This window comes from Mesoplodon bidens (assembly GCF_964165515.1).
Source record: "Mesoplodon bidens genome assembly, chromosome: 10".
NCBI classification, from domain to species: domain Eukaryota; kingdom Metazoa; phylum Chordata; class Mammalia; order Artiodactyla; family Ziphiidae; genus Mesoplodon; species Mesoplodon bidens.
Window position 1 is genome coordinate 68,831,490 of NC_138172.1, and position 16,058 is coordinate 68,847,547.

General features: G+C 49.7%; 1 protein-coding gene across 1 annotated transcript in view; it reads left to right on the forward strand.

Moving 5' to 3' along the window:
- RAB44 (RAB44, member RAS oncogene family) overlaps positions 1-9,430 on the forward strand; it is a 34,398-nt gene extending 24,968 nt beyond the window's left edge. The window contains exons 10-14 of the mRNA XM_081247644.1: positions 3,537-3,618; positions 4,681-4,795; positions 5,870-5,971; positions 7,727-7,803; positions 9,281-9,430. Of these exons, the coding sequence (XP_081103770.1) occupies positions 3,537-3,618; positions 4,681-4,795; positions 5,870-5,971; positions 7,727-7,803; positions 9,281-9,371 (467 nt within the window). The 3' untranslated portion in view covers positions 9,372-9,430. The remainder of the gene's footprint in view (positions 1-3,536; positions 3,619-4,680; positions 4,796-5,869; positions 5,972-7,726; positions 7,804-9,280) is intronic.
- Positions 9,431-16,058: the final 6,628 nt, after the last annotated feature.

Genomic DNA, 16,058 nt, shown 5'->3' on the forward strand with positions numbered 1-16,058 from the left:
GGTTCTGCCCTCACCACAGGCCCTGCATTAGACGTTATTTTACATGGGCATAATCTGGCTATTTTACTAATCATCTCTAATTACAGGTAATGTGCTTTTTCTGCATTGATCTGATTAGCTAATAATGTGCCACATCAACAAAGCACCCTGCAATTTAGCTGCCAGCACTGGCTGATGGTGAAAACAAGCAGGTTTCCACCCATGTGGCCCCTGGGCAGGCCACCGCAGGGTCCTTGCTGCTTGAATTTGCTCAAGACCAACCCTAGGCCAGTCAGCTAGACTCTGGCAGGAAGTGGCCTTTGGCAAGTTGAATATTTTATGCAGAATGTATTTGTAGAGTGGGGTAAGTTAGGAACACAGGTGCCTGAGTTCAAAACCCAGCTCTGTCACTTACTAGTGGTATGAACTTGAGCAAATTATTTAACCCCTCTGAGCATAATGGGGGCAACAGTAGTGCTGACCTCATAGAGGGGCTGTGAGAATTAGTTCAGTTAATACATATCAAGTTCTCGGAATAATATCTGGCATGTATTAAGTGCTCAATATTAGTTATTTTTATGGTTATTACTATAAGTAAATTTTTGATAATGTCTAATTCAGTGGCTTTTGCAAATGAAATGTCCCATAGCACAAAGCCTCCTCTCTCTAAAAATATTGGGATATGTGGCCACTTGAACATTTCATAGAGCCACAGAAAAGAGCTTGTGGGAACAGCCAGTTTAGGAGCAAAATTGGAATGATCTACGTCTTTGTGTCCCATCAGTGTGCGTGCTGATGGGGATCAGTGCTAGACCAGTGGATAAAGTTCTCAAACTTTATGTAAGAGAGGCCCCCAAGGATAAGTTCTTGAAATTTTCTCTGCCTGAGAATCCTCACCCGGGGAGCCAATTAAAAATGCAGACTTGGGGCTTCCCTGGTGGCGCAGTGGTTGAGAATCTGCCTGCTAATGCAGGGGACACAGGTTCGAGCCCTGGTCTGGGAGGATCCCACATGCCGCGGAGCAACTAGGCCCGTGAGCCACAGCTACTGAGCCTGCGCATCTGGAGCCTGTGCTCCGCAACAAGAGAGGCCATGATAGTGAGAGGCCCGCGCACCGCGATGAAGAGTGGCCCCCGCTTGCCACAACTAGAGAAAGCCCTCTCACAGAAATGAAGACCCAACACAGCAAAAATAAATAAATTGATTAATAAACTCCTACCCCCAACATCTTAAAAAAAAAAAAAAAAAAATGCAGACTTGTCAGGAAAAGGGGACCCATAGGAGGCCTGGTCTGATGTTGAACAGGGTCACAGGGTCTGCAAGGCCACCATCCTTAACACCTAAGCTACTGGTTACTGACCACCTACAATGCACCAGGCATACATGCCTTATTCCTTACATCAGCCCTCCCTGTGACTGAGCCTCTCCCATTATTATGTGGTAAGAAGTTTCCACAAAATTCAGTAGAGAAAAATACAGATTGCATAACTCTAAAAAGACAAGGCAACTTTGCATGCGCTGCTAGCCAGCTGGGAGGACCTGAGATCCAGGTGCGTGATCCAAATCTGTCCCACTTCTAGCTGTGGTTTGGTGCCCTTGGTGGCTGTCATCTGTCTGGCTTAACTATCAGTGGGGACGATTCCAGCTTCCTCAGCCATAAACATTTCCCCACTCAGCATCACCCTGCTCCATTCCCACCCCCCTTTCTCACCTGCCTCCATCTGAGAGCAGGGCTGGTGGAGGACCAGAGACAGAGCCAATCAAATTATAGCTGATTGTGCATTTTTTGAGGCTTCTCTGTATCTACTCCCATTTTACAGATGAGGAGAACAGAGAATTGAAGACCCAGTTAAATTTCTTACCCTACCTGGGCCCCAAAGTTCATACCTGGGGCCACCTGCCTTCAAACCACACGCCCCCACTCCAGAAGTTTTACCCTCTTATGGGTGCAGCCTTGCCCTCTCCCTGGGGTTGTTCATGTAAAATAGCAGATTCCTTGGGAAGCTGAAAACATTATATTTCTAACAGTTTATGTGGTTAAGTTGTAACATGTTTGGGGGAGGGTATGGGGATACATGGGTGGATTGAGGAGGGTGATGGGCAGGGAGGTGTAAAGTTACTAAATGCAAGGGTTTAGTTAGGGTTAGGGTTGCTCAATAGATCACACAGTGGGTATTTAAGCAGAGGCTGGATATCATCACGGCGGGTGGGATTGGATAATCTCAGAAGTTCTTGCAGACCCGGGGCTTCCTTAGACCTGGAGGAAAGAGGGCAGTAAGGAGAAATTGAGGGACTTCCCTGGCGGTCCAGTGGTTAAGACTCTGTGCTTCCACTGCAGGGGACACGGGTTCGATCCCTAGTCGGGAACTAAGATCCTGCATCCCATATGCCACGTGGTGCGGCCAAAAAAAAGAGAAGTGGATGCTACAGACAGACTTTTGCTTCAGCATTTTGCTGAGGTCAGGACTCCCATCTGCCACTTCTCCCAGCTTCCTGTGGAGAGCATGGGTGTGGGAGTGGTCTGTGGCTTCAGTCACCACCAGAGACAGCAGCAGGTGCTTCTGGGGGCTGTCATGAGAGACCTAGACCTTGAGGAAGGTCTTACCAGCTCAGAGATAATATGAGGAGATGCCCCTTTCCTGAGCTGGTCTGAGCCCTGCAGTGGGCTCAGCATGGACAAAGCAGCCCCTCTCTATCAGCCCCACCCGGCCTGGTGTCCCTGGGAAATGGAGGTTGGCTGGAAGGCGCTCCCCAAAGATTCCAAACCTCCCTGGGACTTCATTATTACTTCCATATTTCCAGGCACAGGAGGTGTCTAGAACCATTACACAGGGAAGGGTGGGTCTGTGAAATTTGAGGAGCTGGGGCTCAGGGAGATGAGAATTCATAGTGATAATAAAAATTACCACCTCCTAAGCACCCCCCAGAAATTAGGCTGAACCTTGGACATAAGTCATTTAATCCTCCCAACCACCCAGTGATGTGGGTCTTTTTAAGTTGCCACCTTGCAGATGAGGAAGGAAGGCTCAGAGAGGTGAAGTGACTTGCCTGAGGTTACACAGCCAGTATAGCAGCAGAAGGTGGACAACTCACAGCCCAACTGGTCATCCTTGAAGCCAACATTCCTTCCACCCTCCCAGGCTGCTGTCTGGGTAAAGGGGGAAGATGCATGCAATAATTAGGAATGAAACAAGAAGTATTATAAAAAATAAATAAACAAAACTGATTTTCCTGAGTAGACTGAGGAATAAACACTGCCGTGCAGTTGAGAAGACAGATTTTTTTTTTGTAGAGGTAAAAATAATGCAAGGTGCCTCACGCTGGCCAACTTTCAGGGCGGGAGTGCAGTGGGAGCTGCGTGGTTAGGGAAGGCTTCTTGGAGGATGTGGGCCCTCAAGTATGGATGGGATTTGGAGAGCAAAAGGGAAGCCCAGCAGCTGGAGGTTCCCATCCCACCCTGGCTGGTACTGGGGACAGGTATGTATTCAGGCAGGCCGCAGCTGCACATCCGGGATGGTAACTTAAAAGTAAGCTTGACTCTCCTCTGTGTGTCCTAGGAGTGGATTTTCGGGTCACAAACCTGCTGGTGGACAACAAGTGCTTTTTGCTGCAGCTCTGGGACACAGCTGGCCAGGAGAGGTAACGGGCACTGTCGACATTAGTGGCTGAGCCTGGGCTACAGAGGAGTGGAGGGCAGCCCCGACCCTGAGGAGTCCAATATGGGCTAAGAGGCAACCAAGTACAAATGCAGCTTCTACCCCTGATGATTCAGGAGGTCAGGGATGGAGAGACGAGTCCAGTCCCCATGCAGGAGACAGGACAGCAGACCCAGAGTTCTCCTCAGCATGGCAGGGCACCTGTGATGGCCATCCCAACAGGGGACAGCCACCCAATCGCCTGTCCTTCTGAAAACGCTGGCTTTCCACTTTCTGGTTAAGCTGTAGTGATCAAAACTGAAAAGGCACATCTTCTGTGACCCAGAAGTTCTACTTCTAGAAATTCATTCTATTGATAAACTCATACATGACTATAATATCAAAGGGACCAAGACTGTTCATAGCAACACTGTTTATATTATGAAACATTGGAAACAACCTAAACACCATCAGTAATGGACCAGTTAAATATATTAGAGTCTCTCCACACAATAGAATATTATGAAGCCACAAAAAAGATGGAGGACCCTCTTTATGTACCAATAGGGAAATATCTTCAAGACATTTTATTATGTGGATAAAACAAAGTACAGAATACTGAATATTAATAGGTACAATGTTTTACACTGTATTTGTTTAAACAGTATGTATATGGGTATATGTGTGTGTGTGTACATATACATTTATGTATCAATATATATATAAAATACCTCTGGGAAACTATTTAAGAAATGGCTAAAATAAACTTCTTGCTATCAAAAAAAAAAAAAAAAGAAATGGGTAATTCTGGCTGCCTCTGGGGGTGGCTGCAGGATGAGGGTGGGGTTAGCTGGGAGAGACTTTTCACGGGGTGCCCTTTGGAACCTTCTGAAATTTGAGCCACGAGGACTGTTACCTATTCAACAATAAGCACACTGTAAGAAGGAAAATACATGCACGTTCTCTTTGGGAAGCAATTAGAAGCAGATGGAGTGGCTGAGGCCTAGAGAGGTCAGGGCTTAGGGTTAGGCCACCTGGCATGGCCTGATGCGGACTCTCTGGGCAGGTACCACAGCATGACGCGGCAGCTGCTCCGCAAGGCTGATGGAGTGGTGCTCATGTACGACGTCACCTCCCAGGAGAGCTTTGCCCATGTGCGCTACTGGCTGGACTGTCTCCAGGTGAGCTGATGGCTGCTGGGGTTGGCCCCAGTGTGTGGAATCAAGAGGGAACTTGTATCCTTCCCACTCCTTCTTTTCTCCCAGGATTACAAATGACACAGCAGACATATGGGTGACATAATCTACTGAGGGTATGTGGCTGGATGGGCTGGGAACATAGTAGTACAAAGAAACTACAACCACATAGTACGGGCTCCAAAACAAACTCTTTCCTTTATCCTATGACCATTTTTTTCCTATATACAGAAGCTCTGTGATGTCTTCTTAACACCTGGGGATAATGCAAGTCTAGTGCCACTCTAGGTGATCATTCCTCTGTTCACACATCTCTAGTTCTTTCCCCCACATACTTACTTGCTGTATGTATACATGCTGAAATTCTGCAGTATGTGCTAGCACAGAAGAGGGGTATGAAGAAAGACATGTTGTCTTCTCCCTAGAAGTTTCTAGTCTAGTTGAAGAGATGCAAGAGAAGCAGGATAAGGTGATACGTGAGGGGAGCTGGGTTCTGGGTTCTGATAAGACCTGGGTTTGTATCCCAAGTATCCCATCCGAACTCTGTGACCTTGCACGAGTGACTTAAACTCTCTGAACTTCAATTTCCCAACTTTTCTCATAGAGCAGTTGTGAGGATTAACTGATATAACTGATTTCAGCACAGCACCTGGTATACAGTAAACTCTCAGTAAACAGAAGCTATTATCATTATTATCCATGAAACAATTAGGAGATGAGCCAAGCCAGCCTGTGTAGTCAAATGCTGGGCTGTTCAACACAGGCAGGAAAGAGGGGCATGGACAGGAGCAATCTAGGAAGGCTTCCTGGGGGAGGTGACTTTGAGGTTGGCCTTGGAAAGTGGGTGACATGTTTGCAGGCAGAGAGGTTCACTGCAGATGGAAGGGAAGGTGCCAGAGGTGGGAAGAGTGTGGAGTGGGTGTGATATGGAAAGGTGGGCATGTGTGGAGGGAAGTGGCACACAGTCAGCTTCCTGGAGAGCATGGCTAAATCTACCCAGGGCCTGGCACACAGCAGGCGCTCAACATGTGTTGCTGAGGGAACATGTTCTGTGTACAGGATGCAGTGTCTGACAGCGTGGTCGTCCTTCTCTTGGGAAACAAGACAGACTGTGAGGAGGATCGGCAAGTGTCCACCGAGGCTGGGCAGCAACTGGCCCAGGTGAGTACCTGGGCATCAGCCCCTCCCCCAGCCTGGGTTGGGCAGACCCCTCCCTGGAGGGTAATGAATAGGTCAACCTAGCCGATACCACAGAGAAGGATCCGTTCCTGCCCTTGCCCCATCAAAGACCGACAGCCTCCCACCCACCCGGGGCCTAAGACCCAAACATGAGAAGGTAACAGTGGGCATGACATTGAACCTCACTGTTGAATTAGCAAATCCCCACAGTGTCCCTACCTACCTAAAAATATCTTCAGAGTCAAAATCTTTTTAAGGGCTTCCCTGGTGGCGCAGTGGTTGAGAGTCCGCCTGCCAATGCAGGGGACACGGGTTCGTGCCCTGGTCTGGGAAGATCCCACATGCCACGGAGCGGCTGGGCCCATGAGCCATGGCCGCTGAGCCTGTGCGTCCAGAGCCTGTGCTCCACAACAGGAGAGGCCACAACAGTGAGAGGTCCACGTACCGCAAAAAAAAAAAAAAAAAAAAAAAAATCTTTTTAAGCTTCACTCAAAATTCCCAATCAAATCTTAATTTTATCTCTGGTCTCTAATTAACATAACATTCCTTCTAATTTATTCTATTTTAAGACCCAAATTCTTCCCTGGGAAGATTGCATCAAAAGCCCTGTCACCAGACAGGGGACAGTGGATACTATTTATTTATGAATAGAACTGAACTACATTCCAGAAAATCTGGAGAATAATAAAGGTGGAACAAAGACTCGCTCCCTGCCCTACCTCTGACTCCACCCCTCTTGGCATTTCCATATCGTATTTCCTTCCTGTCTCTTCTCTCATTTCTCCTGATCATGAGGTCATCATTGTGACTCCTGGTTGGTGGGAACTTTTTCCTCTTAAAAGTAGTAGCTCATCTCCTTGACACAGTAATTCCTCCTCTAGCAATTTATCCTAAGGAAAGAGTCAGAAATAATAATTCTTAAGAGAATGACGTACTGGATACCTGTGTATTATGTATACTTGAACATTTGTATGAGGATATTCTTTACAGTGTTATTTATAAGAACAAACCTTTGGTGGTTAATTTGTGGAGCTTCATGTGAGAGGCTAGCATTTGCCATTAAGAATCCTGTTCTAAAAAATATCTAAGGGTGTGGAGGAAATGCTTACAATATAATGTGAGGTCAGAAAAGCAGCTGCATCTCCGGGTATAGGTTAGGTTGAATCATATGAGATTGCTGATATTTGACTGTTTGGTGTCTATCAAAACAGCACTTTCATATGGTTTAACCTAAAGTATAACGACGTTTAGCCCACCCCCCTCACCCCCCAATAAAACGGTTATATAAAACACAATGGAAATATATATTCAAACACTAACAGGAGTGTTTTATATTTTGTATTTCTACTTTTTTATGCTACATTTTCAAATATTTCCCCCAATTAAATATTTTGGAAATTAAAAATACATATAACTAATGACTTTAAAATGTCCCCAAGGACACATCTCCAAGTTGGGACACAGGCTTCCCACTGTCACTCTGAATGCTGTGGAGTTTTCTAGGTGGCATCTTTGATACCTTGTCCAGCCAGGGTGGAGAGACAGTGGGCAGAGGGGCAAGGCTGGGGACCATGGGCCACAAGGAGATGGAGATGGGCTGTCTCACCTGTTGGGGTTGCCTGGGGGTGTAGTGGGTGGGACTCTGTCTGATGATCAGGTCTTTGGTGGTGGGCACTGCCACCTAGACTCTCAGTGGTCTCCCCCATGGCACCTGTACCCATATCTGTCTGGCTGCAGGAACTGGGGGTCTCCTTTGGAGAGTGCAGCGCTGCCCTGGGTCACAACATCCTGGAGCCTGTGGTGAACCTGGCCCGGTGAGTGCCGCCCTGCTGCTCCCCACCCAGAATCTCTGGACAGCCTTCAGCTGACTCATGTGGGAGGGGAAGGCCCATTCTGAGGAAGCACCTGTGAAAGCACAGGGCTCAGAAGTCTGGGGAAGGAGAGAGAACACTGCCCGGAGTCTCCTCACTCCAATGCTACCAGTCCTGTTAGCTGCATCACCTCTGGGAAGTCTCCCGTCCCCTCTCTGAGCCTTGGTGCAGTGGCCGAGGGGCCGGGTTTGATCCCTGGTTGGGGAACTAAAATCCCACAAGCCAAACAGTGTGGCAAAAAAAAAAAAAAAAATAGTAATAATAATGCAGTGCTCTTAGAGTAAAATCCAAATGCCTTTCAGTGGACTGTATTGGCTCCAGTGCCATCTCCCCGCCCGCGCCCACCCCCCCCATAAGCTTCAGCCGCTCAGAGGGACCCTCCCTGACCACAACCCCTCCCACCGCTATTCTGGATTACCTTCTCTGTGTCCTTCAAAGCCCTTCTTGAAAAAAAAACAAAAAAGCCCCTCTTGACAAACTGTAGTTACAGTTTTCTTTTTGCTGCCTGCCTTCCCTACCAGGCTGTAGCTCCAGGAGGGCAGAGTCATGTCTGTTTCGTTCAGCCCCTCCCCCTGGGGCCTGGCACATACTAGGTGTTCAATAAATAAATGAAGTGAGTGAGGGGGGAAGGGTATTAGACCAGATGGTCTCTGGGCCCCTTCTCTGACAAAGCAGCTCCAGGGAGCTTGCTAAACTTCAAACCTGATCACACCAGATCCCTCCGACAGGAAACTGCTCAGTGGCTTCCCTTTGCTTTAGGATAAAAGCCCAAGTTCCTGAATGTGGCTTCCTGGCCGACAGAGCCCTGAATCCCTGCTGCCTCCAAGGCTTCTTTCTGGCCATTTAGTCCTTAGGCTCTGTGATTTAGGACAGCGCCAGGCACACAGTAAATATATTGTGAATAAATGAATGAACGAAGGAGCTTTGCTTCCCCAACCCCCAAGCTCTCTCTCGACACTGAGCTTTTGCCCTCTGCCTAGAACACACCCCTCCTTCTTTTCTGCTAGTGAACCCTTGTCCACTGCTCAGTCTCAGCTCCATCTCTGCCTCCTTGTTCCCTAAATCCCTCCAGGACCTGGTGTGAAGTCCCTCTGTGTGCCTCCCCATTCCTGGGTCCTGATCGCCCCTTCCCCTCTCTGTCTCTCTCACTACTCAAGGCAAGGACATGATGGCTTCATTGTCATAATCAGAGTCCCTTGCGCCTGGCACGCAGTAGGCTACAGAGAATGCCAGAAAAGAGACAGGAAGCCGAAGTCTCCGTGGCCCCATTTTTCTGGTGCCATGTGGAACGCAGGACAGGGGCAGAGCAGCTGGGAGAGAGGAAGCTCAGGGGGGCAGCCCCCCAGCTGCACCCCTGGGCCCCTCCCTGCTGCCCCTGGGAGATGAGAGAGAGGAATGATGCCCAGGCATCTTCACACAGGTCACTCAAGATGCAAGAAGACCGTCTGAAGGGCTCACTGGTGGAGGTAGCCCGCAAGAGGCCACCCAAGAGAGCTGGCTGCTGCTCCTGAGCACCTGGCCTGGCCAGGGTAGGTGGGCCACCTCCCTGGGTTTCCTGTTCCTCGGCTCCTGTCCCACCTGCCTGGACACAGCAATGACAGGGACAGCCAGCTTGGAAGTTCAGGAAAATCCTCCTCGGGTCAGGGCTTGGATCCCAGGGGAGTGGCTGCACTAATGCTGCCCTTTGTACTCCAAAGGACTTTTCTGAGTAATAAGGCTGGTGGTGGGGGCGGGGTGGGGAGGTTAAAACTCTTTAAAGAAAGAAAAGTCTAGAAAAGTGACTTAAGGAAAATACACCACAATATTGGCAAAACATCTCTGGGTGGTAAAATTACAGGGTAAATGTGTGAGGGTGTTTTCCTTCTTATATGTATTTGTATTTTCAGATCTTCTATAATGACTGGGTATTGCTTGTGTAGTCAGAAATAAGAGCAAATGTGGAGGCGTGGGAGAGAAACTTTTCAAAGAGCTTGCTTTGGTGCTGATTACAAATTGATATGGCCTGTTAATCGCAAAGTACACTGTTTATTAAAGCAGCCCCACTGTTCCATGCCTGGCAAAGCCCGTGAACCTTGTCACACTCACTGTATCTGTTTGCAAGCATGGTGTTCTTTCGAGCAGAATCCGATTCCTGGGGAAGAGCGATGTTCTGATGGCCCCTGATATGCTCCATCCCCCCTGTCTCCCTGAGCCCCAACCCCACTCTCTTTCCCCAAGATGTGCCTCTAAGGGGCCACATTTGGGGATCCCACTCCTGCCCCCATGCCATGGTGCCCCTGGTGCAGCCCTCTGCCTTGAGGTGTCAATCTCCGGATACACTTGAGGCGCAGCTGGGGTGTGGCTGGTGGAGCCTGGGGAGCAGCAGGGGAAACTGGATTCAGATTATTCAAGGGTCCCTCTTTGGAGCATTTGTGAGAATTCCCAGAATTGCACAACATTTGCCTCCTGAAAGGTGGCTGCACATTATAGCCTGGGGCTGGGAATTTCAGTGCCCTTAGGGAGCTTGCTTTGAGAGTCTTAGACAGCCTCTTGGTGTTGGACTATCTCCTGTCATCTGTGTTTGCTGTAAATGTCGACTGTCTCATCTTACCATTAACCAAAATAATGCTCACCAGGTACTGCGGTCCAGTGTGGGCAGGGTGCTGAGTTTGGTACTTTGTAATCATTCGGGTACTGGTGACTTCCTCAGCTGAATCAGAGGAAACCTCAGTTGCATACAGAGACAAGCAAATACAGTTCCGGAGGCAGAGGGTAAGAGAGAGAATGAAGGAGAAAGAGGAGGGCATGAGATAGAGGAAAGAGACCTCCAATCAATTTAATCAGTCTCCGCTCTTGGCCCCTATCCCTCTGCTCAGTTCTAAAAGACTTTGAGCTCTCTGTCACTAAAGGCATACAAGCCAAAGCCAGGTAACACTTGGCAAAGAAGTGAGGTGGGGAAGATTCAGGTATCAGAAGCCACCAGAGGGTTAGATCAGATGCCCTTAATGGATTCCATTCAATCTCTAGACTAGTAAATGCAGAATGATTCCTGTGATCCAGCCATTTCTCTTACTGGTCCTGCTCACTGATTCTTTCTTAGCTCCAATGTCTTCTCCCTTCCTGGATCCTGTCAGCCCACAAGCCTCCTCCTGTTCTGAGCAGGTTCTAGGCTGTAGTAGGCTCAGAGAAAGAGAGAGAAAGACAGAGACAGACAGAGAGGGAGAGGTGAGCTGGAGTAAATGATGCCTGGCCCTGGCTGAGAGTGGGGGGCAGGTCCTACTGTTGCTAATGGCTCTCTCTCAGGGGTCTGGGGATCTGGCAGGCACCAACATCTCTGTCCTATGGGCCAATGAGTTAATGAGGCAGGTAGGCAGGGTGTGATTCCTGGGGGAGCCAGTAGAGTGGATAGAGCCCTTATTCTTTGGGGGATCCAGTATAGAAATGGCCTCTCCGCCTGCCCCTCCCATCTCAGCTCTGATCTCGCCTCAGGCAGCTAGCTCAAGTTCCTTGGAGGTGGGGTGCTAGAAGAGACTGCACAACTGCCCAGAGGCCTCTCCTGGCTTTCTCTGGCTGGATCCAGCTTCTGTGCAAAGTACAGCTGCGGAGGGGGCGCTAGACTTTCATGGTGTCAAAGGGCTCCAAGTCACCAAGCAGGGCCCGGGAACCTCAGAGCAGCACAAGGCAGGTGAGGAGGGCAGCAGGAGGGACTCAAGGTAGACTTCAGAGTGAACTTCCAGGCAAGTGGTGAGTTCTCAGGGCACGTCAGCCAAGGGGGCTCTGGTCATAACTTAACTTGAGGCTGACTAAGAAATGGAGGGTGGGACTAGGTTGATGGGTCTCAGGGTGTGGAGTGAGAAGGGGAGGGCAGGGGGATAAGATGGAGCCTGGGCAGGGGTGTCAGAGAAGAGAGCTTTTTGGAACTGAGGGTGGGCAGGATCAGAACAATAGCCATCATTTACCAAGCACCTACTATGTGCCAGGCACTGTTCTGAGCACTTAGCTTGTATTACCTCGTTTAATTCTCACATCAACCCTTTGAGATGGGGCCTGTTATTATCCCCATTTTACAGATAAGGAAAGTTAAGCATAGAAGATTGAGTAGATTGCCCACAGTTACATAGCTAAGCAAGTGGTTGAGCAAGGCTTTAACCCTAGGCTCCAGTGCCCCATAAGCTTAACCCTGAAGTTATAGAGCTTCTTATAGGAAGGTATGGATGCTTAGAGCAGGGGCAAGGTCCTTCGAGCCTTCTCCTTTCCCTTCTCCCTTTCCCTCCCCTCCTCTCCAATCATATTTCATAATATTAGCAGGCAAGCCTGGACCATGTAGAAGAAATAAAAAAGCAATGACAAATGCCTAGAGAGTGGCTCAGGAACAGTGTCCTTCCCCTGCAGCCCCTGGAAATGGAGTCTGAGATCTGGGGCGTTGGCGGCAGAATTTATAGAGACCCCCCTCCGGTCTCTTCTCAGCTGTTTTCAGGCAAGTGGCTGCCGTTGGGCCCCGGAGACCAAGCAAGTCCTCCAGGCAGGGCTCTGCAGGAGGGACCTAGGGGACCCCCAGCCCTGGCTCTAAGCCAACTACCAGAGGGGCTTTCCAGCCTCCACCCCCGGTGGAGGAGAAAAGCGGATGGCGACATCAGCCCCTGAGCCAACTCTGGGATGCCTTGACCCCATCTCCCAGCCTGAGTTCTCTCATTTGGGCGCTCCCCATGTCCTCAGCATGTGGGATGGAGTAGGGGTGAGGAGGAAGATCTGACAGCTGGGGTGCAGCACTTCCCCCCGCCCCCCGCCAGGTAACCCGAATAGCATGACCGGAGAGGCAGTGGTTCCCAAGCTGGTCTTTCAAAACTGCCAAAGCCCAAATCAATCAAATCGGGTCTTTGGGGGTGTGACCCATGTATTAGTATTTTTGAAACTCCTCAACTGATCCCAATGTGTAGACCTGCTTGGGAACCACTGGTTGGGGGTTTATACCTTCTCAAAGCACTTGCACATTCATTTTCCCAGTTGAACTTCAAATTAAAACTTGCTCATTTTTGTAAAGTAATTATACTTCAATAAAGATATATAAAAAAAAAAACTTGCTCATTTCACAGGCAGGGCAAGGTTTTGTTAAAAAATATATATGTATGTATACACAATAAATAAATATATATACTAAACATATATACTATAATAAATATATATGCTAAATATGTAAATAATGTTTATCAGATTCAATTTGTACTCCCTGCAGAAATTTTAGAAATACGGAAATTAAAAAGAAAATGAAAATTACCTGAATCTCATCCTTTAGTGACAGTTACTGTTGACACCTGTTTTGTTTTCTTTATTTCCTCGTTTCCTTACAGTTGAGGAAACTGAGGTAGAGAAACATGAGGTAACTTTCCCGAGATCACAGAGCTCCCAAGGAGCAGAGTCAGGATTTGAACCCAGGGAACTGATGGAGCCCGTGCCATCAGGTTGTTGTGAGGTCTAAAGGGGCTGGTGCATGCCAAGGGCACCCACTGTGTGCAGGGGTCTGTGAAAGGAGGGGGCTCAACAGGGAAAGAGGGAGGCAGCCCTCGGGCAGGTTTCTATCCTGTCCTTGTGTGTCCAGAGCAGGAGAACGGAGGCCAACACCATGTCCACCGCTGGGCTCACAGCTACACCTGAGCGACTGCTCCGACTCCTCTTTGCCGGGGTCTGTGGCCTCATCCCCAGGTGGGGCTGCTGGCCAATGGGCCGATGCTGCTGGTGGTGGGCCGGGGTCCGGGCGTCCCCCACCCACTCCTCACCTTGACCAACAGCCTCACGGCGAGCATCACGCTGTCTGACCTGCTCTTCCTGGCCGGCGTGGTGCCCGTGCTCCTGCTGAGCTTCCTGTGGCAGGACTGGTGGCTGGCCCTCACCATCTGCACCATCAGCCAGGCTGCCAATGACACCACCATGTTCTGCACCTTCTATGGCATGGTGGCCATGGCTCTTCTGCGCCATGTGGCAGTGGCCTGGCCTGACGTGGCCCTCCCGTCTGGCCTGGGTGCCCGCCTGCTTCTCTGTGGGGCCACGTGGGTCCTGGGCCTCACTGCATCGCTACCCAACTGGCTGTTCCAGCGAGTGGTCGTGGAGGAGGAGGCCCAGGCCTGCCTCTTGCTCCTGAACCCTGCTCAGACCTGCTACTTTACCCTGCTGGGATCCCTGGCCTTCCTGCCTTGCATGATGGGGCTGGGCTGCTCTTTCAGCCACCTGGGCTGGCTCCTATGGAAACATACCCGTAGCCCCAGGGGGTAGAACATCTGGGAGCACCGGGAGAACACAGGGCTCATCCTTGTAATGCTGGTGGTCTTCATGCGGATGTGGGGACCCTGCTCTGTGCTAGGCTATATGGCAGCTGTGGGTGACCTGCCTGCCATACTGGTGGCTTTTGTGGCATCCAGCCTCTGCACCATCCTGGCCTACTCCAGCTGTGCTGTCAGCCCCATCCTCTGCTTCTACCTCTCTTGCCCCTTCCAGGCAAGGCTCAGGGACCTCTTCTGCAGGCCAGTGGCAGCCAGGCATCCCAGGGATGTGGGAGGGGCTGGTGTGGCGATGGAGAGAACCCAGCCTGGACATGACAGGGCCCTAGGAAGCCTATGGGGTCTGGCGGGGGTCTGAGAGGTTAGGCCGATGGGAGAGCTGAGATTCAAGAGAGATGGGAAGACCCTGATGACATAGATCCCATCCCCTCCATTTTACCAGTTGGGAGACTAAGATCTAGAGAGGGCAGGCGTAGCCCAGCAAAGGTGACACAGCAATTAAATGGCAACTAGGTCGCTGTTCCCATTCCACCTTGGGGCTCAGATGGATAACTATAGGCTCCATTACTTTCTAGTAGTATGACTTGAACAAGTCCCTTGACCTCTCTATGCCTCAGTTTTCTCATCTGGAAAATAGGATCATGATAGTACCTTCTTGATGGTGTTGTTATGAAGATAAACTTTCTTAATACATATAAAGTGCTTAGAATAATGCTTCGTACTTAGTAAGTACATATGAGTGTTGGTCATTACTATTATTATTATAATCTTATTTTTATTAATTCAGGGGCATTTGAAGTGAGAGTGGTAAAGGGACTTCTAAAGGCAGAGAAGTGGGTAGAGGAATGATCTGGGGGCTGATCATTCCTGGGGTCCTCAATCCTGGGGTAAGGCCTGGGGATTGAATGGGCTGCCTGGGTAGGGGCTCATGGCCCAGGGGGACCCTTCAGTTGCCTCTCCCTTCTCTGCCTGTGCTCCCCCAGCTCTGTCCCACACACACCTCTCAGCCCAATAAAGGAATATCATGAAGTAAAGTCAAAATGGAGCCGTGAGTCTGGGCCTGTGAATTTCTGAATGCCCTCCTTTCTTCTCTGTGGTTTCTCTTCCTGATGCGGCAGGGGCAGGGGCCCCTTTTGAGGCCCCTTCCTTCTCTCCAGAGCCAACTGGAGGTCTTCACCTCTCCTACCCCATCCCCTCTGAGAAGTTCCCCAACTCCATGACCTCCTCTGGCTTCCTGGGAAAAAGCCTCAGGCTTTTGTGTTGGCCTCGGAACCAGGGAGATTGTCTCTACTGAAATTCCCGAGACGACATGGTCTGCTTGGTGATAGTGTTACGGCTAAACACACACACACACACCCTGACCCCATGGTCAAAAAGCTTAGAAAACATTGGGATGAACCAAGTCAAAATAGTCTCTTTGCCACAGGACTAATCAAAGCCTTGAATACCCTGAAGGCCATGGGGACTCTCTGAGAGGGGCTCAGAGTGGGCAGTTTCCCAAAACCCATGCCAGGGAACCAGTGTTCTGTGGAACACAGCTTGGGAAAGAACCCAGCTACCGTGTTGAGCACAGTAAGGACACTCTCAGTGCACCAGTGGCAGCGGCTCTGAGCCTCGACTGCCCTGCCAGGTGGCCTTCTCCCCCCGATGCTTTCCCACGGGAGCCCAAGTTAAGGTAAAAACGGGCTGCTGGTTATGGGAACTTTCTTCTTCTCGAGCTATGACTCCAGCCGGTACCCACTCAAAGTGGATCAGAATGCAAGTCAGAGGGGCATCTAATTATAAGGACCGTGGTGAATCAGCTCTAATTTACCATAAAATCATCTAAGAAGCAAGCAAGTCCCAAACTTTGGTATAATTAGCACCAATTTCTTGTGATGTGCTGGTTGGGAAAGGCTGCCTGGAGGGCTAATCTGAGAGCAAACTCACCCAGAGAAGGGAGAAATC